At 35.4% G+C, this 27,440-nt stretch overlaps 2 protein-coding genes across 2 annotated transcripts in view; one reads left to right on the top strand and one right to left on the bottom strand.

The window, feature by feature from the left end:
• Window positions 1-4,313: 4,313 nt before the first annotated feature.
• LOC106504681 (uncharacterized) overlaps window positions 4,314-27,440 on the bottom strand; it is an 86,842-nt gene continuing 63,715 nt past the window's right edge. Inside the window, exons 6-9 of the mRNA XM_084971124.1 lie at window positions 15,002-15,088; window positions 14,183-14,286; window positions 13,556-13,626; window positions 4,314-6,770 (exon numbers count right to left, since the gene is read on the bottom strand). Of these exons, the coding sequence (XP_084827250.1) occupies window positions 15,062-15,088 (27 nt within the window). The 3' untranslated portion in view covers window positions 4,314-6,770; window positions 13,556-13,626; window positions 14,183-14,286; window positions 15,002-15,061. The remainder of the gene's footprint in view (window positions 6,771-13,555; window positions 13,627-14,182; window positions 14,287-15,001; window positions 15,089-27,440) is intronic.
• LOC146400829 (thymosin beta-4-like) lies at window positions 27,104-27,327 on the top strand. Its single transcript, XM_084973912.1, has one exon. The coding sequence runs from the start codon at window positions 27,116-27,118 to the stop codon at window positions 27,224-27,226; it is 111 nt and encodes a 36-aa protein (XP_084830038.1). The 5' UTR covers window positions 27,104-27,115; the 3' UTR covers window positions 27,227-27,327.

The following is a 27,440-nucleotide window of genomic DNA, read 5'->3' as shown; positions in this document are numbered from 1 at the left end:
GTGGCTGTGGTGTAGGCCGGCAGCTGTAGCTCTGATTTGACTCCATGTGCTGTGGGAGCGGCCCTAAAAAAAAAAAAAAAAAAAAAAAAGTGTCTCTTTATTCCATATTGTTGTTTATTATTTGAATTTTAGAAGGACACATTATTTTTGCATTTTTAGAAAATACATAACCTCATTTTAAGAAATATGTAGTTCAGAGGGAAAATGAAGCCAAAAATAAATTAAATTATATGTATAATATACACACACATTTGCGTAAGTTCTTGCAATGGGTTATAATGTGTCAAAAATACAGTTCCCTTCGTGGCTCAGTGGTTAACAAATCCGACTAGGAACTACGAGGTTGCAGGTTCGATCCCTGGCCTTGCTCAGTGAGTTAAGGATCCAGCATTGCTCTGAGCTGTGGTGTGGGTCGAAGACACGACTCGGATCTGGTGTTGCTGTGGCTCTGGTGTAGGCCAGCAGCAACAGCTCTGTTTAGACCCCTAACTGGGGAACCTCCATACACCACAAGCATGGCCCTGGAAAAGACAAAAAAAAAAATAATAAAGTGTATATTTATTTGTCCTAGCTTAGCAAAATGCTATAATATATTTGTAGCTCTCAAAAGTGTATAGTATTTTCCCATTTTTATAAAAGAAATACCTAGTTTATGGTTTGTGTCTGTACAGTATATTTTAGCAGAAGTGTTTGGAAAACTGGCAACAATGAGGAGAACCATAGATTATAATAGTAAGTGATAAATCTCATATCTTAATTCATTTAATTCATAATATAAACTTAATTTCTAATAAGTCCTAATTAAAAATTAAAAATAAAATGAATATTGCAATGTCCTGATCTGTCAAGTTCTTGAGAAAGAACTTAATCTGTCTTCAGTTGGATCAGATTTACATCGTACCTATGTGACTCACTGGAGAGCCTCAAGCAGAATCAGGAAGTGTATTCATTTGGGTCTCCCTCTGAGAGAAACCCATCCTCTAGTTAGGAATTTGGTGGGACTGAAATGATGAGTCTTAGTCTTTAAGTTGGGTCTAGGTTCAATATGTAGCCAACCTGAATTCTCCTTCATTTATTCTCACTACTCCCACCACCATCACATGTGAGCATCTATATGGAGGAAGAAGCAGAATTACCACTATGATGTGGAATTCACTAATGAAAATTAGAACGTATGTATAGTTATCCACAGGCTACCAGTAGTGACCCTGTAGAGGTCATCAGTAAAATTCATGCAATAGAAACTTAAAATAGCATTTATTATCTCACAGCAGATTTAAATAAATAAAGGTACTGGCCAGCCTCCATTCCTTTCTGGAGTACAGGTTCTTCTTGCAGGTACACATAACCATTGGTAGAATTCAGTTTCTTTCAGCTGCAAGAGTGAGGGGACTTTTCTTATTGTCAAATTATAGCTACTCTCACCTAAAGGCCAATTGTAGGCTTTACCATACAATCCTCTGATAGGTCTTTTCATATCGTGGCAGCTTATTTTTTCAAAGCCAGCAGAAGAACCTCTCTCTCAGGTCTGCCAAGATGGAGTCTTCTAAGAGCCAACATAATCATGAGAAGACTGACTGTCACTTCTGTCTTTTTATGTTGGCTGGAAGCAGGTCACATGTTCCGCAGCATTCAGGGATGGAGATTATATAGGACTTGGCTGTCTGGAGTTCACCTTACAGTGTCTCCACAACAAGAAGTGACATCTACAATGTACAACATGGCATAGAGAGGACGGTATCTACAAGCAGGTGTTTTAATTAATGTGGAGATAACAACACTAGCCTCACACAAATACACCAGTATAACCACTACTGAGACTCACAGCAGGAAAATTATCTTGTCTGCTACAATCTGAAGAGGTCTAGGTTATATTCAGATGATACATAAAAATAATCCCAGGATTCCTGGAAATGTTTGAGAGGGAGACTCTAAAGCAAGACTGGACTTTATATACATGATACAGAAAAATGAGATTGGGGGAAATGGGCTCTTACTTTCACCTTTTGTTTATATACTTAAGTGTTACTTGAGCATCTTCAGTGAGTATGTCATTTTATAATAAAAATGACCTACATTTCATGTTTATGATATATCTATATTTGTTAAATCATCTCTTAGTCTTTAGCAATTCCTTAATATCTGTATCTAATGCTTTTTCCCTCTGAGTATGAGTATGGCATATTTACCTTGCTACTCCTGTTTTCAGCCCATTCTCTCTGAGATAAATCTCAAACTCTTGATACTATACAGAAATGTTAGTATCTCATTTTAGCCTCTATTCCTACATATCTTGAAAAATGAACTGAAATGGAGTTTCTTAGAGATTTTAAGAGCTCTAAAGGGAGTAAGGTTTGCTTGTTTGTTTCAATCCTATGAAAGAAGATGCTGGTAAAAACAGATTTTTAACAAAGAGCATTAGAGTGATGATTTGTGTTTAAGCAAATGATAGCCTTTAAAAATTTGATGTCACTCAGATGCTTAACTGAGTTAGATCCATAGGAAATTGGCTTAAATCATAAGAATTTCTGCTAAACAATAAGAAAGGATTTATAATTATAATTATTATGATATTTTTGTCTTTTATTAGTAATAGTAATTATAGCCACCACTTATTAAATGCCTTCTATACAGCAAACACAATGCTGGGCACTTTATATAATCTTATCCTCAAAAAAAAAAACCTTAATAAAATAAGATTTCAGGGTTACGTAAACTGTTTTGCATTACTGGGCTGGAAACTGCAGAGCTTACCTCCAAACACAGGCATCTCTTATTTTTGATCCAATTCTGAAAACTTCCCATGATTCACATTAATGAGCATGACAAAACATGGAAACGTTCCTGTTTTTTAGTAACTCTTGTATACTGTTTGGTCCATGAGTATCTTAGATAGACCCTCTGGTATCACATGACACCAACCTCAGGAAACCAATATAATTAAAGGACAGGCTTCAGTGAGATTCAAAACTGGTGATATCTGTTTCATTATTCATTAGGTAGCTTCCTTGCATATGTGATAAATCACCAAGTAAAGCAGTTTCAACTCATAAAGAACTGTAATGTAATCATTTCCACAGAAGTAAAGGTGTTTTTGGACTTACGCTTTGGTGTTTCCTTCCTGAGTACTTCTTTAGAAATCCAAGTTATATCGAGGAGTAATTATTACTACTTTTGTATTCCCTTAGAATTTTGCCTCCAAATTTTTATTTATTTCTCTCATAGTATAGAATTACACAAAGAAATATAACCTATCTAGATAAACAGAATCCTAGAATTGGCATGAATTTTAGAAATCATCTCATTTAAATGTTTTGTTTATAGAAGAAAAGGAGAATGAGAGAAATAAAATGATTTGGGTAATTAATGACCATAGGGAGAAAGGGATGGCTGGTATGCAATATTCCTTTGTGAAAGTGACTAACTTTGGAATTAGAAAAACATCAGTTCAAGTTTCAGGTCCAACACTTGGCACCTGTGTGACCTAGAACAGACAACCACTTTTGTGGTTCCTCAGCATCCTGTCTCACTGAGCTGCAAAGGGTTTAGAATAATACTTTGCACATAGTGTACCTCTTTAAGTAGTATCTGCAAAAATGCATCATTCAAATTAGTTATAGCTAATAGAAGAGAAATCGTGCTAGATAATTTCCATCTGCCTCTCAGATACCCTCAGATATCCCCTCAGGTATCAACATTTTTCTGGTCACTGTGACAGAATATTTTGTAGCAGCTTAAAATAACTTTTATTTTTTCGATGCCATCCTATTTGTATTGATTCATCCACTCATTTTTAAAACACTTATTGAGGAATTATTAAGTGACAGGCACTTTTCTAGATAGAAAAGGAAATAGATAAAGACAAACTATTGGGATTTCATGCCACTTAATTTTTCTCTCCCTCTTAGGAGGTGGAATATTATAGATAGAGCAAGAGGTCCTCTTGACCTCTGATCTGGTTGGGTTGGCCATTGAGCAGCATCATCAACTTATCATCACAGTAAAGAAATGAGGGAAGGTTTCTATTCTGTTAGCATTCCCCCTACTGAGTCCCAGGTTAACCGCATTCAGACAGCTGCTCTTTCCTTTTATCCTAACATACGGAATGGTAACAGGTTCCCACTGCGCTTCACCATCCCACAGTGATTTTCATTCACCATGCCCACACTTTCTATGGCGTTTTACATACCCATTTGAGTGTCATCTGTTTCCTAATTAGCCCCTGATATATACATTCTTACAGGCCATGGGTCCACTCTTGCTCTAGGTACTCTGGTAACCAGGACCTAGTAAGTCAGAGGAACTAAAACTGTAATTGAGGACATCTACTTTATTGCCTTTCCACAGTCAACTATATGCACAGAGCTGTAAGCTACTAAATGGGAATTTCTAGGAACAGAAACACGCTGTATTTATTTTATTTTATATCACCAGGGTGCTTTTTACCTCTAATACTTGTGTGCTAAAATTGGTTGTGCTAACCTGTGCATGTCACAGTTGGCTTGCTATTCTCTCTTTAGCATAGCCTTTCTATTGCCAGTTCTTCAGTTCTGTTAAAAATACACCATTCTCCTGGTCACTCAAACAGGATATTTTATAATAGATTTTAATAAATTTCCCTGTTTTATTGCAATCATTTATCCACTAATTTTTAAAATGCTTAATGTATAATTCCTATGTGCCAAGCAATTTTCTAGGTCCTTGGATACAGATAAGGACAAAACATGGGAGCTATACCCTAGAACAAGATTAAACAAGTAAACACACACAGGAACAAGATGATTGCTATATCACTGAGAAAACATAGTGATGTGGAAGAGACAATTATGATAATTTCAGTAAGGAATTTTCAAGTTGATATAAATAATAAAATGTTGGGGATGATGTGGGTACTTGAGGTAGTATCATGAGGGATAATGACACTAAAGAGGTGATATTTGACTGACTACTAAAGGATAAGCCAGAGCCTGCCATGTAATAAAGGTTAAAAAAAGATCAAATTTCAGCCATAAAGACAAACAAATGCAAAGTCCTAAAGGTAGGAAAAGGCTTGGAATATTCCAGAGCATTTAAAAAGCAAGAATGGACAAATTACAATGAGTTGTAAAATTACATGGACCGGATCATGTTGGATTTTGCACAGCATAATAAGGAATTAGAACCTATTGTTAGCATTATATCAAGTCATTGGTATATTTAACCGGAGAAATACATGATTCAAATTATGTTTTTTAGAAGTTCTCTCTGACTATTAGGTGAGGTAGACTAGAAGGGAGCAATAGGCAAAACAGCAAGGAAACCAAGTAGTATTGTTGGAGACAGAAGGTGTTAGAGAGATCAAGGATGTGTTATGGGATTAATTATGTGGATTAAAATAGAAAGTGATATCTGGAATGATAGCACTCCTATGATTCACCCTCAACAATTACGAGAGTGTTGGTAACATTAATGGATTAAAAAACTGGATATTGCCTAATTCCATACATTCTGTTTCTTAAATCTTTCTGACATGCATCCGCACCACCAGATATTTCTTGGCAGTCTCCTTAATTCAAATGAGTTCTTCAAGGACTTGAGCAATGGTTTCCCAAATAGTCTTATGCAAAATATTCAAGACACAGGTAAAGGATTTATATTGCTGGAGTGGAGTTCCAGAAGCTCCCCCTCTTACCTCTCAACACCCCAAAAAATTAAAAACCCTGCAAAGAACGCCTCTTGCCCAACACTGATAGCCATGGTTCTGAAACCTGTCTCTCTTCCAGCCTTGTAATTCATTGACCTTTTTCTGTTCATGCACAACAACACGTTAAGAGCTTGATGGTCTCCATATTCCCCATGCATCTTCCTACATCCATTTTTTTGTACCTGTTTATTCTCAGTAGCATGTATATCTTATCACCATGTGATCAAATCCTTCCTGTTATCCAGGGCCCAGTGCAAATTCTCTTTTTTCTATCAATATCCCCTTTTCTTTACATACAGAATAAATTTTCCTCTCCTCTGAACATCTGTAACAATTTATCCCTTTTCATGTCCCTTAACTCTGTCTTATATCATCATTTGATATGATTATGGAATATCCTGTATTATAATATATGTTCATTATTAGAACAATTCTAATTAAATTGTCTTTACCCTATAGCATTTACACATATTTGTCTTTCAAAAAATGTTACATAACTTACTCAACAAAGAATCAGAAGGTATTTAATAAATTTAAATGTTTGTTAAATTGAAGGAAATTAAAAGTGATGAGTCAAACTGATTCCTGAGATACATTGAATAAATCAATGAAATGTGCCCCAGGCGTTAGCCAGTGTTACTCTGTTCTTTGAAATTTAAACAAAATATAGTTATCTATCTACTTCCTATGGGAAGCACAGTAAACTTGTCAGCATTTCCATGAATTTGTAAAGTCTTTTGGATAATACAGCTACCTTTGATTCTGAATTCCTGCTCTTGCCGAGGACCCAATTCCTCCTGCCCCTCAGCCTTTTTTACGGTTGTCTTTTTTCTTCTATTTCAGAAGTTAAAATGGGGAACCCAATTCTATTTCCATGATTAAAATTAAACACATCAACAAGCACAAGAACAAAACATTAAAAATAGCCAAATATGAGTGTGTGTAAAGCATCATTTGGTTTAGGGAGGATTTCTTTATCCAGATTGCTGGTCTTCTTATCCATTTCCAACTTCTTCCCAACTCCCAGCACCCCTTTGCCCAGGAACCAACACCCCGTCACTCTTGAGTTTCTTGCTTCTTCCATTCCCTACACAAGGCAAAGGAAACAAAATTCAGAGTCTCTAATATTTATGCATACCCGTTCAGCTCTTTATTCCCAGGACAGCCCAGACCTCACTCATGTTTTTACTCCCAACAGTTGTATTTTGAAGAAATTAAGAAATGAGGGGGAAATTTTTTTACATTTCTTCATATATTTACTTCATTCAGTACTCACCACTCAAATTCAAGTGTTCTTATGATACCATTTCCCATTATCATATTGAATAACTTACACTAATATTTCTTGTAAAGCAGTATTACTGGTGACAAATTGTCTTTTTTTTTAATCTGAAAATCTTTTTCTACATTCACTATTGAAAGACATTATCATTACACACAGGATTCTAGATCAATTTATTTTATTTTTAGCCCTTTAAAATGTCATCCATTGTCTTCTTGCTTATGTTTTTCTAAAAAGAAGTGAGCAAACTTCCGTTTTGTTACCACCCTATGTATAACCTCCCCTCTAATTGGCTTTATTTATTTTTAATCTTTGTTATTGTGATGTTCTTACCTGTGGTTGTCTTTATGCCTTTCTGGCTTAGGAGTCATTGTCCTTCTGGAAACTGTGTTGACATTTACATGAAATTGGGGGACAAAATTAGCCATTGTTTCCTCAAATATTTTTTGCGCTCCCATCTCTCTTCTCTTGGAGCCTCTTAGTGCATTTGTTAGACTGTGGATATTGTCCAACATGGCATTAAGGCTCTATTCATGTTTTTAAGGTATCTTTTTTTATTATTCCGTCCTTCCATTTGCTTATTTCCTATTGACCTTTTTCCAGGATTACTGATACTTTCTTGCTGATTCTGCATCTATTAACTCTTCATTTTGTTTACTGGCTGTGAGTCACATTTACCTGCCTCTTCATACCTGGGAATATCTTATTGTTTGCTGGATATTGTGGTTGCTATGTTTTGAGAATATAAGTTTTGTTGTTTTCTACTAATAATTATAACATTTATTTGTGTAAAGCAGTTAGCATCTGATGTCTCTTATTAATCCTGACAAAACTTGTTTTTTAAGCTTTGCCTGTATGTGCCTATAGTAACCCATACTCTCAGGATAAATAACCCTATTCCCTAGGAGTGGGTTTCCTGGGATTTTAATGGAATTCTTGGTGTTTTCTTTCTGTTTTCTCCATTCTAGTAGGCCAGAAATCTGACATATTCTAATAATATATGACTTCCAGAATGTCTATTCAACTCAGAGTTCCCAACTACTTAACTTCAGCGAGGATTTGCAGAATCTTGTCCTGGATGTGTGAAGCTTAGTATTTGTCTAGACTCAAAGGAGTCTCTGTAAAAATTTATGTGGCCCATTTTCTATGCAGATCTCTCCTCTCTATTAGCCACTCTTTTAAATTCCATCAGCTTCAGCCATCATGAACTCAAGTGCAGTTCCTCCACCCAGCAAGACCACTGCTCTAAGTATCACTTCCTTGTACTGTGGTTTTAAATGTACCCCATGCAAAAAGCTGGGATATTGTAGAGCTCACCTCATCTGTTTCCCTTTTGTCAAGGACCACAGTTATATGCCATCCAGTGTTGTCTATTGACAAAAACCAGATTATATCCACTCTTATGGTCGTTTTCATCAGAGGATTGCATGTAATATCCCACATGATCAGAACCAGAAATCAGTTAATGCTTTGGAAACATCTGTAATAAACTTATATGGTCCACATTTATATGTAAAAAAAGAAAATTTTGAGTGTTAGAAGATAATGTTCATTGCAATGGGCATTTTCGCATTCAAAATTGTGTTATTTTAATATAAATGAAGCCATCATAAGTTGTTAACTTGGTGGCATATGAATAATTTTAAGAAACTTTCAAGCTATATTTCTAATGCAAGCGCATTTTTTACTAGTGGTATTCTTGTTACTTTAACTTGTAGTAAATTTGTCCTAATAGGTAATACAATATAAATGCCATATTGATCAACATTGTCACTAGTCTTTATACACTTATAATTAGGTTTTAACATTTTCTTATTGATTCTTGGAGGGCCAGAGGGAAAATTTAAATCAATTATAATATCTCTTACTACTTGAGTACAATCAATGGTTTTTTTGCTGTTAAATAATATTGACATAAATTTTGTACAGCGTATCTCCTTGCTTTGATTTTCCCCTAATATTTATTTCAGGTAGATTCTGTGTAAATGTGAAGAACAAAGGAAGAGAAAACTAGTCTAAGAAAAGTAAAACCATCATTTGAAAAACATGACACCAAAGGTAAATTGTAAAGTTTGTTCTAATACAAGTAGTCATTTGTACACCACACAAAGCTGAAGTAAAAATCTCAGCACATTTGCAAAAAAAAAAAAACCCTTAAAACTTAATTCTATCATCATTTTCATTCCTTTTTTCAAGTGAGAAAAAAATAGATTTTTAATTGCACAATTTAAGAAACAAAGCAATTACAGGATTTTAAATGTTGAAACAGGATATATTGGCATGTAGCTAGCATAACAACACTGCTTTTATAAAGTTTAAACCTCAAATCCCTGTACCAAGCCATGAGCCATGAGAAGTGCTTCTAAAGAAAATGGGATATCTTGTAGAGTGTCCATATACTCTTACACCCGTACTAAACACCATGAAGCAAAGCAGTTATTTCCTTTTGATTTTTCTCCATGCACAACAGCATTGGTTTTCCAAGTAGGTTATTTATTAATTCATTGGACACTAATTTAATGGCAGACATGATAGGCAGCAATAATGTAAAGACGAGTAAGGTGCTTTCCTTGTGCCCAAAGAACACAGTGCAGTAGAGAAGGCAGACATTAATACCCATTTATAAAAGAGCACTGTAATTACAGAAACAGATGAATCAACAAGCACTGCTGGAGCACAGAAGACGAAATCCATCCATATCTTAGGTTTTAACTCTACAGTTCTCATCAAATGCTCACTATATGTCAGGCACTGCACTAGAGATTGTATTATAATAAAAATAATACTGAACTTAAACCTTACAACTAAATTTTATATCCAGCTCTACTACTTCCATGTTGTCTATTACTTTCTAGACAACTTCGTCTTTCTGAGAGTTCTTTTTTTTTTCATTTGTACTACATGAATAATAATATCTAAATTCATTGTGAAGATTAATTTAGATCATAAATGGGTTAGAATCTATGAAAACTATAAGATTACTATATTTTTTAACATAACCATTTACTCCATTTCACCATCATCTCACCTTTAATATGTTTACAAAATATGCAAAACTAGTGCCTAACACAAAATTGTATGATTCAGTGAATTTTCAGAATACAAACACCCATTTATCAGCCTTCACCCAAGTTAGGAAGCTGTCAGAAATCCAGAAACCCCTCTCATGCCCTTTCTATAGTTATTATCTCATCACTCTGAAGTTGGCCACTATTTTTAACTTGATTTTAATCCTTTCCAAGTTTTAAAAATGTTTCTACCATCAGAACATGAATCCCTAAACACTATTTTTGTCTGACTTTTAACGTGACAGAAATAGAATCACATTGTATATTTTGTGTGTGTGTGTCTGGCATAATTTATTCAAAGGTATTTATGAGAATCACTGATATTGTCGCCTGAACTACTGTGAAATCTCCCTTGGGACTTCAAAATTCTCCACGTTCCAGGAAGAAAAGGGTTAATGCCAGGACAGAAGGGTTTCCAGGGTTCATTTCTAGGGCCCAGGTTCAGTTTTACAGCATGAGTATTCTCTGACTGGTCAGTGCCAGTAAAGTTGTGCAGACAGCTGGTTAAACATTTTAACTGCCAATATAATTTTTATCTCAGCCTGCATTTGCCTAGCTAATTATTCTTTAACCCTAACCTTGGATATCTTCAGAGAATCCTTCTATGATCATTTCCCTAAATCAACAAAGTATTCCTTCCTGATTAGCTCTACAATATGCAAAATCAGCTTTTCCAAAAACTTTGGCAACTACCAGATTTAACAAATTTAAGCATTTATTTTTCTTTAATGTAGGCCTACTCTGACTTTTTAGTATGACATTTGTGAATATTAAAACATTGATTTCAACAAGCAGTGTCTCTGCAACCTAGTTAACTAGTGGTAGAATATGTATTAATGTTTTACATGATTAACATTAGAGGAGCACTATTATTCTGATGTAAAGAGCTTAGAGAATGCAGGATGACATACACCAGATAAGTATTTAACCATTATATTTTGGAGGAAAAAAAGATGAAGGAGGATAAAAATAAAAATCAATTCAATCAAGTAACATTAACATTTTATATGATAAAGAGCTTTATAATGTCAAAATATTTGATGTGGATTAATGATGTCAGTATAAAATAGTTATAGGTATAAGGCACATGTAGCTCTTACTATGTCATTTAAATATTAAAGCTGAAAAATCATTTCCTTGACTGCTGCCAGCGTTAGTGTAATATAATCCACTATTATCCTTCAGCTGTCACTCATTATGGGATTTTAATTTAATTCTAATATTATGTTTTATAGATTTTTATTGTTCTCTGTTTACTTCTTGAATCTAGCAATTATTTACAATAATAAAACTGTAGATTTAAAAAATAACTCATCGAATAACATTTAGCTAATGAATGCTCAAAGGTTAGCTATATGTTATTCTTGGAGCTAGGGTAGAGGATCTGGATTCAGAGAAGAATTTACAGTACTTCAGAAATAGTGTTAAAGTTAGTGAAGCATGCTGAGATTATGATTAACTTGCCAACACCTGGCTGAAATTATGTACAACACAAGTTCATAAAATGGTGAGGAAGCATAAATTATAATTTGGTAGTCATTTTTCCTTTTGAGCAAAATGAAAATTTAATATAATGAATGTCTGAAATAAGATTTAGCAAGTAGTGCTCTTTATATTTCTAACCTACATATGTCTTCTAGTGTGTGTGTGTATGTGTGTGTGTGTGTGTGTGTGTGTGCATGCAAGCGTAATATGATATTGAAACCTGGATGGGAGTGTGTGAGACAGAATAAAACAGAAATATATATGCTCCATTTGCCAATACACAATGAAATAAAAATATTAAAATAAAAATTCCTTTTTGTACCAATATCAAATAAACCAGAGAAAAATAAATGGACTGTTAAGGCGGGAAAGTAGAGCTATTAAGGAAGGAAACAAAAGATTTTAGATAAGAACTACTTAGCCTCCTCCAGACAAGCAGCACTGAGAGAAGCAGTTGAATGGAATTAATCCTATGAATTCTTACCAGTGCCTTCCCATATCAAAGTTGATTGGGGTGGAGCTGGGTGAGTTATGAATAGACTCCTATGCCAAAAACATTAAGCTTAGAGAATGCTGCATACTCATGGACCAGGGAAGGTGCCAGAATGAATGGCTTCTGATTATGTCATTTTTCAGGCATGTTGAGAAATTGGGGATGTGAACAGAAACTCATGAGACTGAAATAAGCCCTGACTGAATGAAATAAACAGAGATACATAAATTTAAGTCTCTAGAATAAATAGCACAAAAAGGCAGGCAGGGGTGTAGCATTGCCTAACCTCAGAAATTAGGAAGTTCTGTAGAAGATAATACGTATGTCTCTAGAATTTTCAGAAGCTATACGCAAGCCAAGTTCTTTCACCAACCCATGCGTTTTGCTGGTATATGGCATAGCTTAAAGAAATTACTTTCATGCTAAGACAGATTATTTGCTTCAGTTTCATGATTCTTACCTTAAATATCCTGAAAAGTATGATCTTATTTGAAAATCTTTTTATCAGTCTATTTGTTCTGCATCTATCCATCCATCTATGTGGTCAGGCATGCATGGATATAGGCATCTCTATGTATAGATGCATAAAAAATATCTATAATGATAGTCACCAAATTGTAACAATAAATTTACTCCCAGAGAAATATTTGAATTACCCATTGCTTTCTTATGTGACTTCTTTTGTAACTTTGGACTTTAATTATTACTATAAGAAATAAAATAAAAGAAATAAAGAGCTGGATCTTTAAATTCTACTGAGAAATAGAGTTTCTAAAAGTAATTTCAAAAAGGTGTATTTTCAACCTTTTAAAGTAGAACAACGGAAATGTTTATTTTTTTATTCTAGCTTTATTGAGATAATAGAAACTTTATAGCAGTAAAAACAGTAATAGCAAAAAAATTAGAGTTTGAAAAGGGGATAAACAGAGAGATAGCCTTTGCTAAACCACTTTTAGTATTCGTTATTCTTTGTATCTGTTATTTGTGTGTGCTTATGAAGAGAGGGAAGGGCTAGAGAAGACAAAATAAATCAAGACACTGTCTCAAGCAGTTTTGAAAACAATGGAGATTTACATTTATAAACCACTACCTTTCAATACAATTACAGGTCACTAGGAAAAAAAATCACCTAGGACACATGAATTAACAATTGGTTTTGGAGTTCCCATCGTGGCGCAGTGGTTAACGAATCCGACTAGGAACCATGAGGTTGCGGGTTCGGTCCCTGCCCTTGCTCAGTGGGTTAACGATCTGGCGTTGCCGTGAGCTGTGGTGTAGGTTGCAGATGCGGCTCGGATCCAGCGTTGCTGTGGCTCTGGGGTAGGCTGGTGGCTGCAGCTCCGATTCGACCCCTAGCCTGGGAACCTCCATATGCCGTGGGAGCGGCCCAAGAAATAGCAAAAAGACCAAAAAAAAAAAAAAAAATTGGTTTAATTAGTTTCTTTTTTCCCTTATTATTATCTATCATTCTGCATTCTCATCCATAGACCATTACAGCTGACATGTTTATGTTATAATGATTTCATAAGATCATTTATTCTTACCTTTTTTGCTATGATGAACTGTGCAGAAATTTACTTTCAGCATCATTTCGAAATTTCCTTTTGTCTTTAACCTGCAATAAAATAAAATAAAATAAAATAAAATAAAATAAAATAAAATTAGCCTTCAAATCAAAGTTCAAAATTACTACTCTCCCAAATCAGTAGCAATTTCAATTTCAATTCATATGCTCTATGAAATGCGCACACACCATCTTAAAAACAAATATTTGAAATTTTTAGTTTTTTCAATAATAACCTTCACATACGGAACACTGAGTTCAGCACACTAGATCATCCTATATCATCAAAGTCAAATCATTGCTTTCTAATCCAAGTGTAGATTCTAAAGATGTGCCATCATCATGTACTGTGAGAAATTATTATTTACATTTTCAAGTTAAAAACGGTTCTCGTAGAAGTTCCAAATTGTCTCTCAAAGGACAATAAGTGAAATAAGTTTGTAATAATACTGAATAGGCTTAAGTTTTTCATACATAAATTGTATTAAAAGAGTGATTCAGAGTATTGTAGAAGACTTCAACTGTGCAACCTCTATTTAACTCTTATTGTGTGGATGGACTTTAGACTTTCATGCGTTCCTTTATGTGTGCCTATCAAGATATTAACCTGTGCAGCTTTGGTAAATCCCAATTCTATGCTTTCTGAAGAAAAAACAATAATGTTTCCTGGGGTCTTAAATGCTGCTTGCAGTCAGTATTTTTTCTTCAAATCTGTAGTGAGGGAAAATACAATTAAATGTTAGTTGTCACTTTTGATGAACTCAACTGTCAAGAAATATCCAAGAAGCAGCAAAAAGTGCCCAAAAGTTGGTCTTGTAAAATTGTTTTGATGATTTACATTTCCTGAAACAATATACTATACATCATCAAGCTGCTAAAAAACTGTCAATGCCACAGATTGTGATTGTATCAACAAATAGAATTTCAGTTCAAAAAGAGAAACAAAGCTCATCTCTAATCACATTATAAGTTGTAGAATTTAGGTCAAAGGATTTTGTAAAATTATACTGCATACAGTTAGTGATAGAGATTAGAAGAGCTCTAGTTGTCTCATATTTTTTTCACAATAATTTTTTTCTCAGATTTATTTTTCATCTCAAAATTTTAACAACATAAATTAAATTTCTAGGCCTGCACTTTTTTTCAAAGCTCCAAGCTATACATGCATCACTGACAGAAAAATGGCAGAACAAAGTTAGAACTTTGAGGTGATTGCATTGTTTTGTTTTTCAGAAATAATTCTGATTTCAAAAGGATAGATTAAAGAGTAAAATAAGCAGACTATGTAAAATGCTCAAGGATTTTATTTTTACAACCTGTATGAATAAAGCATACAAATGGATGGTAAATTCCAAGTGCTATAATTAAATAAAAAATAAAAATTAAGGGTACATAAGTATATTCTATTGAGAAAAAGATTTCTTACCTACCTTGGCATTAAGCCATCTCATTTTTTGCTCCTTGCCAATTGCTTTGTGTCAGTGCTCTAAAGTTTACACACTTGTGAAGTGATCTGTAGAGATTTAATTATTTTGCATTATGTTTATATATAGTTTGTATGTACTGGTATTATTTTGCATTATTCACACATTTAGGAACCTATTCTGAAAATAACTGATGCACACCTGATAGAACCTATTGATTTGTTGTTGTTGTTGTTGTTGTTGTTGTTAGTAAAGCCCAGGAGCTTGCATATATTTTGCCACGACCTTTTTTTTTTTTGGTCTTTTTGTCTTTTAGGGCTGCACCTGCGGCATATGGAAGTTCCCAGGCTAGGGGTCTAATCCTACGTCAGAGCCATAGCAATGTGGAATCCAAGCCACCTCTGCAACCTACACCACAGCTCACAGCAACGCCGGATCCTTAACCCACTGAGCAAGGCCAGGGATCGAACCCGTGACCTCATGGTTCCTAGTTGGATTCGTTAACCACTGCGCCATGACGGGAACTCCAAAGATGAGCATCTTTATTTCCAGTTTTGATCCATGTATTCTTCATCTATTCACATTACCTACATCTGTGGCATTTACCTCTGCAACCTCTCACAGGAATTCCTTGGGGCCTCTCCTGGTTCTGCTTTCTTCTTCCTCTAAGCTGTCTCCTTAAACTGTCACATCTAGTCCCATGATTTTCTGTTTCTACACAAATTGAAACCAACTTCTCCCATCTGCTATATTAGTTAAGATAGGCTAAATTATCAAACACCACCAAAGCTCAGTGGCTTGACACAGCAATTTCTTTCTTATTCATGCAAAATAGGCTCTGGCTTTATTTAACTCTGCCAGTTAACTCTGCTCCATTCCAGATTACTAATTCAGTAATTACTAATTCAGGATGCTTCGGTCTTGTGGCTGCATTATCTTAATAATTAGATTTTATGTGTCAACTTGACTGGGCTAAGGAATGCCCAGATAGTTGGTAAAACATTCCTGGGTATGTCTGTGAGGGTCCTTCTGGAAGAGATTCTCGCATGAATAGGTAGACTGAGTAAAGGAGGTCTGTTTTACCAATAAGGGTAGACCTCATCCAGTCCTTTAAGAGCCCAAATAGAACAAAAAGGCAGAGGAAGGACACATTTGCTCTCTCTGCTTGAGTTAGGACAGCCATCTCTTCTTCTCTTGAACATCAGAGCTCCTAGTTCTCAGGTCTTTGGAACTTGGGACTTAGATCATTGGCTTTGCTGGTTTTCATATCTTCAGGTTTGATTAGAACTACATCTCCATTTTTCCTGGGCTGCCACTTTGCAGAAGGCAAATCCCATACCATGGGACTTCCAGCCTCTATGATTGCATGAAACAATTCTTCATAATGAATCTCTTTCTATATACTCTCTATATATCCTACTGATTCTGGTTCTCTGGAGAACTCTGACTAATACAGTCTTATTCCTCAATCACCATGGTAAGAAAAAGATTACGTGAGGATTTCAAAACAGAAGTAAAATATATCTGCCTCAATGGGACATAGGTACTGGTAACTAGTCCAGAAATAGTCAACTGCTAGAGTTTGAGAATTACAGTCTTCCATGGATGGGCACAAAATATGGAAAACAGATATTGGTGAACAGAAATAATGCCTACAGACCTGAAAACGGCATCATCTTCTTCCCAGTCTCCTTGTAGCCTCCCTTCCCCCCTCTAGGATCTCTTCTCTTCACAGGAACCAGAATAATACTTGAAAAAAGAAAGTTTTATTTCATAATCCTCAGCTTAAAAATTCTTCAATGGCTTCTCATTGCTCTTTGGATAAATTCCAGTGCTTTAAAATGGATTATAAACCCTGCATAATTGCTTTATTTTGCAACACTTTCCCCATTGAATGATATTTCCCAGCTAGTCTGGCTTTCATTTAATTTCTAAAATATAGCAAATTTATTCCCACCTGAGAATGGCTGTTCTTTCTATTAGTAACTTTTTACCTAATACTACCCTTAACTGAGTATGTTAGATATTTGATTTTGTTATTATCTTTTTGTTTTTTAAACTATGTTATTGAACATCATTTTGTATATAGTTATTTTTACGTTTCTGAAATTTTTCTTAAGTTCAAATTCCAAATTTTAAATAAGTTTGAGATTCCTCATTTCCACATCTTAATTACTTTTATTAGGGATGCTAAAATGTATCTATCTACTGGTATGCATTGCTATTAAATTCATTAACTCTTTCATTTATCTTTTCAGGCAATGATATTTTTTGCACATGCATTATGTACCTCTGTGAAAAAATAGGAGTTATCACTGACAATAATAAAGGCTTGCTAATGTAAGAAATTTTAAAATGCCTAATGGTGTTTATAATTGGCCTCCTTTATTCTTTGTTAATCAAAATATTTAAATACTTGGCAGCCATTTGTTTTCAGACTTTTTATATCTTTGCTACTTCTATATTGAAACTTTGTATTTTTCACTGATTGTTGAAGTAAAATGAGGACTGGGAATTAATCATTCTGTTTATCAAAGTGGAGGCTTTTTATGTCCTTAGTAACAGCAATTTTGGTTGAATACTGGCAACTATAACTTAACGGAAATTATCCAAAAATCTGAAAAATAATAAAATAATAATAATTATAGAAAAAAATAGGGATTTCTACTGCAAGACATTTTGTTCTAAAGAGAAACAGAGGAATAAATAGGATAGTATGTGGAAGAAAGTGGAGTTAACTCTTCCTCCCTCTCTTTCTCTCTGTCTCTCTATGTGTTTTTGAAGTGACTTACTACATGAAGTTAACCTGAAATACATACTAAGTTGGTAAGCTGTATGCGTTTGGGCATACCTAAGTTGCAATTTGCCTTTGCCATGTTACCATGAAATAATTAGATAGATGAGACAGAAGAAAGTAGATAAAGGGAATGAAGGCAAATGTTTAGTTTGAGCCACTGATTTTATGGTAGCTCAGAGGACTGCGGGTTCAGTTTCTCCGAGATGTATTTCTTAACTTAGTGAGCTCTAATTTACAGAGCTGATTTTTTTTAAGGCCGCACTCACTATGATGTTCCCAGGCTAGGGGTCGAATAGGAGCTGCAGCAGCCAGCCTACACCACAGCCATAGCAATGTGGGATCTGAGCTTCTTCTGTGACCCACACCTCAGCTTGCAGCAACTCTGGATTGTTAATCCATTGAGTGAGGCCAGGGATCAACCCACATCATCATGGTTGGATTCTTAACCCACTGAACCACAGTGGGAACTCCAAGAATTTATTTTAAATGATGAGAAAAGATTACAGCAGGTCTTCAGTTATATAGTCCATGCTTCATTATTCAATTTGTTAGGAATCTTTGATATTCGAGATACAGTCTCAAAAGAGAAAATAGATACAAAACTTCTAAAATTGAAAATGTTTCTCAATGAAATATAGATTCTCATTCAGGTCATTCATATGTATACTATATGCAGATATATATATATATATATGTATATTCTCATTCAAGTCTATATATATTGAAAAGGGGGAGGGGAGAGAAAGAGGGAGGTTTGAATTGAATATGATGAAGTCCTTACCCTCAAGGAATTTAAAGTCTAGTGGAGAAAACAGATTGCAATAATTCTAAAGCTCAAATAACACTTTCATAAATTTACAGTTTTCAAATAAAAAACAGCTCTCTCATATTATATATTTAAATCCTCTATATATCAGAGATTAATAAACCTTAGCTCACAAGCTAAATCCAGCCCTGTTTTTGTAAGTACAGTTTTATCACAACACAGCCATGCTCAACCATTTACATTTTTCTGACTGTTCTTGTGCTACAGTGACAGCATTTTGTCGTTGTAACAGAGACTAAATGACCTGCAAAGCTTAAAATATTTACTGTTTTGATCTTTACAGAAGGTTTGCCAACCTATGCTATAGTTTGTAACTACAGATAACAATGAAAATATGAAACAAGAATATTTAATACTCTTCTCACTGTTTTTCAAAAATAACCTCATTGCTGGTGGGAAACTAACCAACTGGTCAGGGAATTTTATAAGTCAAGATTATTAAATTGTATGTTGTTTTCAACAAAAGCCCTCAGAAGGTATTTAGCATGTAAAACAGAAAAATCTATTTTTCTGCTAAATGAATGAAAAAAATGATTACTCCCATGTATTGTTCCTCTATTAAAAGTAGTTCCTATTAGTTAACACTTTTGTTAATTTGAGTATGCTTCTGCAAAGACTCTATACCTCACTGTCATGTAGAAAAATTAGAAACAAAGTGAACAGAAGGTAATTACTAATTGAATTCACCATTTTCAGCGAAGTGATAATCTTTAAGGCAACACATGTCCTTTATATATATGCATATTTATTCAAGGGAGTTTTCCATAATTAAGTGATTTTTCAAACTGGAAAAGAAATAAGCAAAAGATATTTGAAATTGTCATTCACTACATCACCTCTAAGGAGTTCAGTAGGGATCACAGTGATTCATTCTACAATAATAATTAAATGAATGAATCTCTGTTGTCAGTGACATATGAGGTCATCGCCAATGAGACAGAGAATGCTTGGTGGGAAGTTATTATGGACAAGTACTTGGGAAGTGTTGAGTTTGTGCCCAGATCAGCAACTCTTTGTAATTGTCACATAGAAAATACTGTTTTCTCCAAATGTCTATTTCTTTTAACTGTTGTATTTATATATTCATCCATTTAACTAATATTTATTAAGGACTTAGTAAAGAATTTGACACTGTATATGTACAATGCAAATCAAGAACAAAAAGGGAGATAATTTAATAAAACAACCTTTCCTCTTAAAAAATTTGCATTTAGTTATAAATCTCTTGGAAGAAGTCACTGAGGGGATTTGACAGCTAGTTGACCCATGAGCTAGACTGAGGCAATCAGAAGCTTCTTATCCCTTCCCATGTTCTTGGAATGTTCATTATGCCCTCCATTCCTATACTGGGAGCCACTTCAAGGATGCAGCTTTGAGAGAGTAATGTGTTACTGAGACCATCTGGACTGTATAAATGACTAATTCTCATTCAGGCCTCTATGTAAATTCTTAATATTCTGGCAGATAGGTGAAGAGATCTACTCATCTTGCAGTCACCCAAAACAAGCTTTCTATGTGAATTCTCTGCTTATTAAACCTGCCACCCACCAATCTGGAGTGATCAGCTTCTTCCTTTGTCTCTCTTTGCCCTCCCTTTACAGAGGCAGATTTTGAATTTCATCTGGAGTACTCCAGGTTTCAAACAACAATTGGTGAGCCAGCCAGGAGACTGAAGTAAAGGTTCTTGGGAAAGAGGCATCTTTGGAGGGAAGTCTCAGGTTGACCATCCACTTTTTTGTGAGAAGTGGCCCATATGTCATATGCTTGTGAATCTGCCTGACAACAGGAGGTTGAATACATTTGCTTGAGAAATTGCACATAGCTTGCTCCAGCAAAAATGGAAAACAATTGGTTGCCGCAGAGGGCTGACCTCTACCGGCAGTTTAGCTGGCCACTGATGCCCAACTAAAGACTGAAGTTAAAGTAAGAAATTTAGAAGAAGAGCTGACATTAGAGAAGGACATTAGGGAATTCACTACTCTGTTAGTAGACAAGGTGCAAGAGCAGAATAGTAAGTTAGAAACCTTAGCGTGCCTTTTTGCCAAGCAAGGAGGGAGCACACTGCTATGGATTAAGATCTGAGCACTTGTGACAAAGCCTGATTGGAACACTAAGAGGTGGAATCACTGGGAAAGTGAAGAGAAAGAAGAGGAGGATGCTGTGATTGACAGTGAAACAGATGAAACAACCTCTACCATCCTATCCCCAATACAAAGGAAAGCCAAAGCATGGCAACAATGAGGCTAGCCAGCAGAGCATTCCCTGATTCAAGAGATGTTCATAATTGATATAGCTGCCACTGAGCTTATTGATATAGCTGCCAGCTTCCAACAACAGGCCAGGTAAAGTATCCAGGCATGGTTCATTCAGCTTTGGAATATGGGAAACAATGGTATTTCTCTGACTGGACAGGAGGCAGGGGAAATGAGCACCATCACCACACACCCTGCCCTCAGTACCTGCATGGTGCTTGGGTGGCTCAAGAGACTCACTCTCTTGTTGACTGGATTAATCTATCCTATAGAGAGGTGGGGCTCAATGAGGGGAATCTTCCTGGGCATAAGGGACCCCGGAAATCTGTAGAGGAGGTACAACAGATTATTAGGAAGATGGGAATGAGAACAGCCATCTACACCCATTTTTAATACCCTGATCAAGCCACAGTCACTTGCAGGAATGAAAGCCAAGATACTCCAGTCTACCCCCACTTCCTAATGTGGGACACTGATACCCATGCTGAGCCTAGTCATGAGACAAATCATAATGTGCCCCTAGGATTTTGGACCCAAACCTGGAAGGGGATACAAACCTGATATACTCCCATAGAAAAACAGCTCCTAGCACACTACACAGAGTTCCTCCAGGCAGAGCCTCTCATAAGGGAAGAACATGTCACTATAAGAACTTTCCCTTCTATTGATGATGAATTGAGAAAATGTTCTGTGGGCCCACCTCTGCTCACACTCCCACTTGGACTAAGTGGCAGCCTCTTTGCAGCAGAGTAGTCCGCTGTCCACTAGCCCACTGTCTCCAGAAATGCAGGTGCTACTAAGCCCTGCAAAATATGTACATCTTCCAAATACTCCCTATAGAGAGGGAGTAAGGAAAATTCCCTTATGCATAATATACACATGGGCATAGTTTGGGCAACCTGCCCACATAGACTGAAGTTGCTATTCAGGCCAACGGTGACACCACTTGGATGGAAACAGGAAGGGACCTCAATAGCCAGTGGACTGAACTCAGAGCAGTTTGACTAGTGATTGCTCATGGCTATCAACCCTTTGCACTGACAGTTGAGCTGTTCTAAAGGGATTAATTCTATGGCTTAGATAAGGGGTTGGATTATAGGGCTCTTGGTAGAAAATTTGTTACTTATTTTAGGAATCATTATCTCAATCTGTGTTTTCTCTTGCACGTGCCTACATTGTTAGTTTGGTGTTTACCTGCAGTAAAGCCAGAGAGCTGCAAAACAAGCTACCTCCATGCTAATAAAACCACTCAAGATGCATACAGAAGAGGCCATGTTTGTAAGAGCCAGTCACAAGAGGTGAAGTGTTGGAAAAGATCATTGAGAGGATGTGGCTAACAGTTGGCCCAAGAATAGGACCCAGGTCATTACAACTCCTTCCTCCACACCCCCTGCTCTTGTAATATACATTCTTCCCACCATTCTGTACTGGTAATGGCTTCAAGGACACAGCCTTGAGAAAGTAATCTATTATTGACCATCCGGAATGTATACATGACTAAACTCTTTAATGACCTACATAAACTCTTTAGACTCTGGCAGTGTGCCACAATCTCCTTTTCTTACAGCCACCCAAGGCAAGTGTCCTATGTAGCTTCCCCTGGTTATTGAACCTGTCACCTCCCAATCTGGAGGCCTCTGCCTCTCTCTTTGATCTTACCTTGCCCTCTGTTTCTGGAGGCCAGTTTTGAATTTCACCCGGGGGATTCCAGAGGTAGTGAACCAACAACTGCCTGGTATTATAATTTTTAAGTTTGTTTTTACTTTGATATACAAAGTTATTTTTTTTATGCATGAGATATTCTCGAGATAGGTTCCTAGATCTTCCTACTTGTCAGACTAATGTCAATGATTTCATTTCCCTGGGACATATTTTTGACTTTTTTGTTTTTCCTCTAGAATTACTTGGCTGTCCTGAGCTCCCTCAGTAGCTTTCCTGGGAAAGACAGAGTAAACCATCCAAGACAAGGTCCGTGAGAGCAGCTGAGCATGTGCTTTAATCTGGAGCTGTGGAGGATTTTTCCATCCTTCTCTCCTTAATCTGATGAAAAAGGTACAGACTCCTCTCTAATTAGTTTATTTGTTTGTGTTCTCCAGGGCTTTCCATATCAGCTGCTGCTTGCTTTGGCAACAAACTATACAACTTTGATGTCCTACATATTAAAACTTCTTTCTTTCTTTTCTTTATATTTCAAAATCACAATTATGAATTAACCATTTTATTAATTGTGCCATGATAGAAAACAAGCCTTAGAAACATCCTTATTTACATAATTTCAAATATGATTATGATTAACATAGTAAATGTCGTTTATATCGTCATATCTTGAAGACTTGTTTTTAAATAGTTATCAGTATTCCAGTACTCCAGTAGTCAATATTTTTCAATATTCCAATATTTCCAGTATTTTACAATGATGTGGGGGCATCTATTTAATTTTTTTCCTATGTAGTCTGATTAGCATAAAGGCGACAGAAAATTTATTTCAGAGATGGTTCTTTATAGACTACATTTTATTCATGTGAGCTAGCGCTTTTAAATTGTGTGTCTTATTCAAGGGTCAGTATGAAACGCTTCATGTAAAATTACAAAAGCACTTTTAGAATCCTTGAGATTGATTGAACCATAAATATATGAGGAAATTCAGTTCATAAAACATCAGTGGACTGTTAAATCTATAAGGATTCAAATTCTAACCTTGTCTGTGCTAAATAGGTCTGTCCATGATTAACTAAATGCAATTCTAGCTTGTTTTCCTGAGAATTCAAGATATTTCAATGGGAGAAATAACTTAAAACATAGAAATATATAATTAGTAAAGTATAGCATAATATTATTAATATGCATTATCTAATGTTTTATTCTTTACAGCTCTATAGAGTGTATACTCTATTTTGAAACTTACAAAAATTACAAACTATATAGGCATGTATTCAGAGATCCTAAACTATTTTCCCCAAAAAAGTGGAATTAGCATTAGAGCCTTCTGACTGTTAACATAGGATTCTCTTTCATATATCAAACTTCTATTAAAACCTGGTATGATACAACAGTAACTTACAAATAATATAACAAACATGATGCAATATAATGTAATTTAGTAATGGTATGTAATATCTCAAAGCATTTGAAGAATGGCATTCCTGAGGCTGGGAAAGTAAAGCTTTTCACCGCAGAGAAGTAAGGATGCTCTGGATGTCCCAGAGCACATTCTGGGAGCCCAGGGAGGTAACGAACCTCTCTGCTTCTGTGAAAGGAAGGGAGAATAGCAGCTAGATAGTTTGGGGCAGCTCATGCTCAATTTTTACAATTGTTAAGAAGAAAAAAAAAAGAATCACTTGATTTTTAGGTAGAAAAAAAATGAGTTTCTGTTACAGTTCACAGGTAGTTTAAAAAAATACTTCTACAGTTTTTAATCTGACATTCCCAGGCCATGATATACCCAACACTGTCCTAAGTAACTGAACCCAAATAGCACTACATTAGTTCTAAGTGAATTGGCCTGTCAAGTCATAAGCTGTCTGAAGCTATATTAATAAGCATATTCCTAATATATCTAGGAAACCATAACAAAATGACCACTAACATTATTTAAAATGCTAGCTATGTTTGCATCAGCAGCACAATCTCAGAAAGTGGCTTTTGTTGTTATAATTTTATGTCTGTCATTTCCTAATTTTAATATTAATACCTGTGAATGTTAAAAATGAGGGAGAATTCTAGCAATGCTAGCTTCATATTAAGAGAGGCTGAATGAAACTCATTCAACTGAACAATCAAATGTATTTGTAAAAATCCCCCAAGCCATAGGTTTATGAATAAAAAAGAGGATATTAGTTCAATATATCAAAACATTTGACATATATAGGCATCCAAATAAATTGAAGATATATTTTACATGTTGCTACATGTTATAGATGGGATAAGAGATATGGGTTTATAATACTTTTCTCAAGATGATGATAAATGAGGGAAGATTATTCTTGGAATCTGTCTATTCCAGCCAAATAAGAACATGATGTTCTTGATTGATATATTAAATTTTCTACAATGAATAATGATTGATGCCTACCAATTATAGTTCCACAGGAAGTATGTTTGGTAGCCAAAAACAATATAACACAGTGCCATAAATATATTCCATATTCTCATACAGTAAAAATAAAAATAGCAACAGTTTGATGAGAAATGTTAAATATCATGAAAGCTATGCAGTTTCAATGCAGTATACCAACTAGAAAATAGAGCATTTTGAGTTCAAAACCAAAAAATACAATTTTTTTTACAAACGTACAATTTAGCATGTAAATTTCTTCAAATATCAACTTAAAACTTTTAAAAAATAATTTCAAGTGGAAGTAATGGAGTGTTTGCAAACCAGATTGCAAATTTGTAAAATGCCTTCCAAAGCCAAATATGGTGAAAGTTTTGTCATCATAACATATCTGTGGAGCAGTAATTCCCAAGTTTAGTGTTACAGAAAAACACCTAGGAAGGTTATTAAATTTCGGGGTCTATTATCCAGAGTTAGTGATTCACTCAGTCTGTAATGAAGCGCAGCAACTGGAACCACTAGTTATTCTAGTGCAATGAGTCTACAGCTCCAACTTTGGAAAAAAAAAAAAAAAAACTCTCACTGATAATATACTTCATGAAAAATGTTTAAGTAAAAATAAAATCAGATATTCATAGTCAACCTAAATTTTCCTTCAATTGATTAAAAGAAATAGGAATAGAATCTTTGTTAGGTCACTTCAGCAATATGGGTTAAACATTTTGTTCTTAAAACAATCTATTCATAATTTCAAGGTGATCAGATACAGAGCATTATCTAATACTGTCTATCAGGTTCAACTCTGGCTTGTAGCTTTACTCACATCTATAAAATTTTAATTTTTAAAACCTATAAAACAAGCCCCTCACAGCAGCTTCTGCATCCAGTGAAGAACTATAGAGGACAGACACAGCAGATACTTCTCTCAGTATGAAAACATATTGGATATACAAATGTTCATAGCATCACTATTCCCCTAGCTGAAAGTTTGGAACAAACCAAATGTCCAACAACAGAATGAATGAACAAAATGTGTATAGCCATACAAGGAAATATTCAGACATAAAAAAGAGTGAAGTATTGATACGTTGTTGATCGATGTGAATGAAACGAAAATACTATGCTAAAAGAAGTCAGACATAAAACATCACATATTATATATAGTTCCATTTACATTAAATATCCAGGATAGATAAATCCATAGAGACAGAAAATAAATTAATGGTTGCCAGGGCCTGGAAGAAAGGAGAATGAGGAGTGACTGCTCAGTGGGTATGGGGTTTCTTTTTGGAGTGATGAAATTATTTGAAGGCAGAGAGAGGGAATGGCTACATAACATTTTGAATGTACTGAATATCCCTCAATTGTACAGTAAAATGGTTAATTTTATGTTACCTGTATTTTACCTTGAGAAAAAAAAAAACTTAGAACATACACCAAAAAAGTCATTTATAACTTATTAATTTTTTTTTTTAAATCATGAAGTATGATTGGTAACTCTTTGGGCAGAATTCACTGGACAGAATTAACAAGAAACTATTCCTTGGACCAGCAGTGGTAAGTCAGCAAACTCGGGGTCCAAGCACATAACTCTGATACACGTGAATTTTGAGACAACTTTTTAGATGTTAAAAAATTTAGCAGGTGGTCATAGCAGGGAGCCAGAAATGTAAATGTAAGGAAAACGGCCAACTTGAAAAAGTGGCTGAGAGGACACAGCAGAAAGTGGATGTGTGCTGGAGGATAAAAAGTGAGAACGCACTTATGATATAGACTGAGTATCTGTGTCCCTCTGGAACTTGTATGAGGAACCCTAACTCCAAAGGTGCTAGTGTTTGAAGGTGGGGCCTTTGAGAGTCTGGTGCAACTTCCTAATGGGACCTTGGAATCATTAGTCTCCCTTTCTGTACTGAACTCTACTTATAAAACTGTGCTAATATACCCCTCAAAGGTTTCTGAGAATTAAGTATTTACTTTTCATATGAAGTTCAGAAGCAGTGAAGAAGAATAGATACGCTTATTTCAAAATTCCAGATTTCCAGTATGATACAGGTTTTCAGTCATAACTTTTGTATCTTAATTTCTCTGAAATTATTCTAACGAAAAAGATGCCGGGGTAGAGCCGACTCTTCTTCCTTGTTCGCACCTCGCTCTGCTTCCTCTGCAGCCACATCTGACAAACCCGATATGGCTGAGATTGAGAAATTCGATAAGTCGAAATCGAAGACAGAAACGCAAGAGAAAAATCCACTGCCTTCAAAAGAAACAATTGAACAGAAGAAGCAAGCAGGCAAGTAGTAATGAGACTCGCGCCGCCAGTATGCAATGTACATTCCACGAGCATTGCCTTACTATTTTACTTCTAAGTGTTTAACTTTGTAAGATGCAAAGAGGTTGGATCAAGTTTGAATGACCATGCTGCCCCTTTTCACATCAAAGAATGGAGAATTGCTGACACGAAAGCGGAGCCTGCCTCTTCCATCTGCCTGTGTGGCTGGCACAAAAGGAAAAG

The sequence above is a fragment of the Sus scrofa genome, chromosome 8 (genome assembly GCF_054392235.1).
Source record: "Sus scrofa isolate SSC_HxYL_T2T_F1_AM1 chromosome 8, Sscrofa_HxYL_maternal_Yorkshire_Landrace_v2.0, whole genome shotgun sequence".
Classification (NCBI taxonomy): Eukaryota; Metazoa; Chordata; class Mammalia; order Artiodactyla; family Suidae; genus Sus; species Sus scrofa.
The sequence above is the reverse complement of the archived record's forward strand: the minus strand, read 5'-3'. Positions and strand labels throughout refer to the sequence as shown.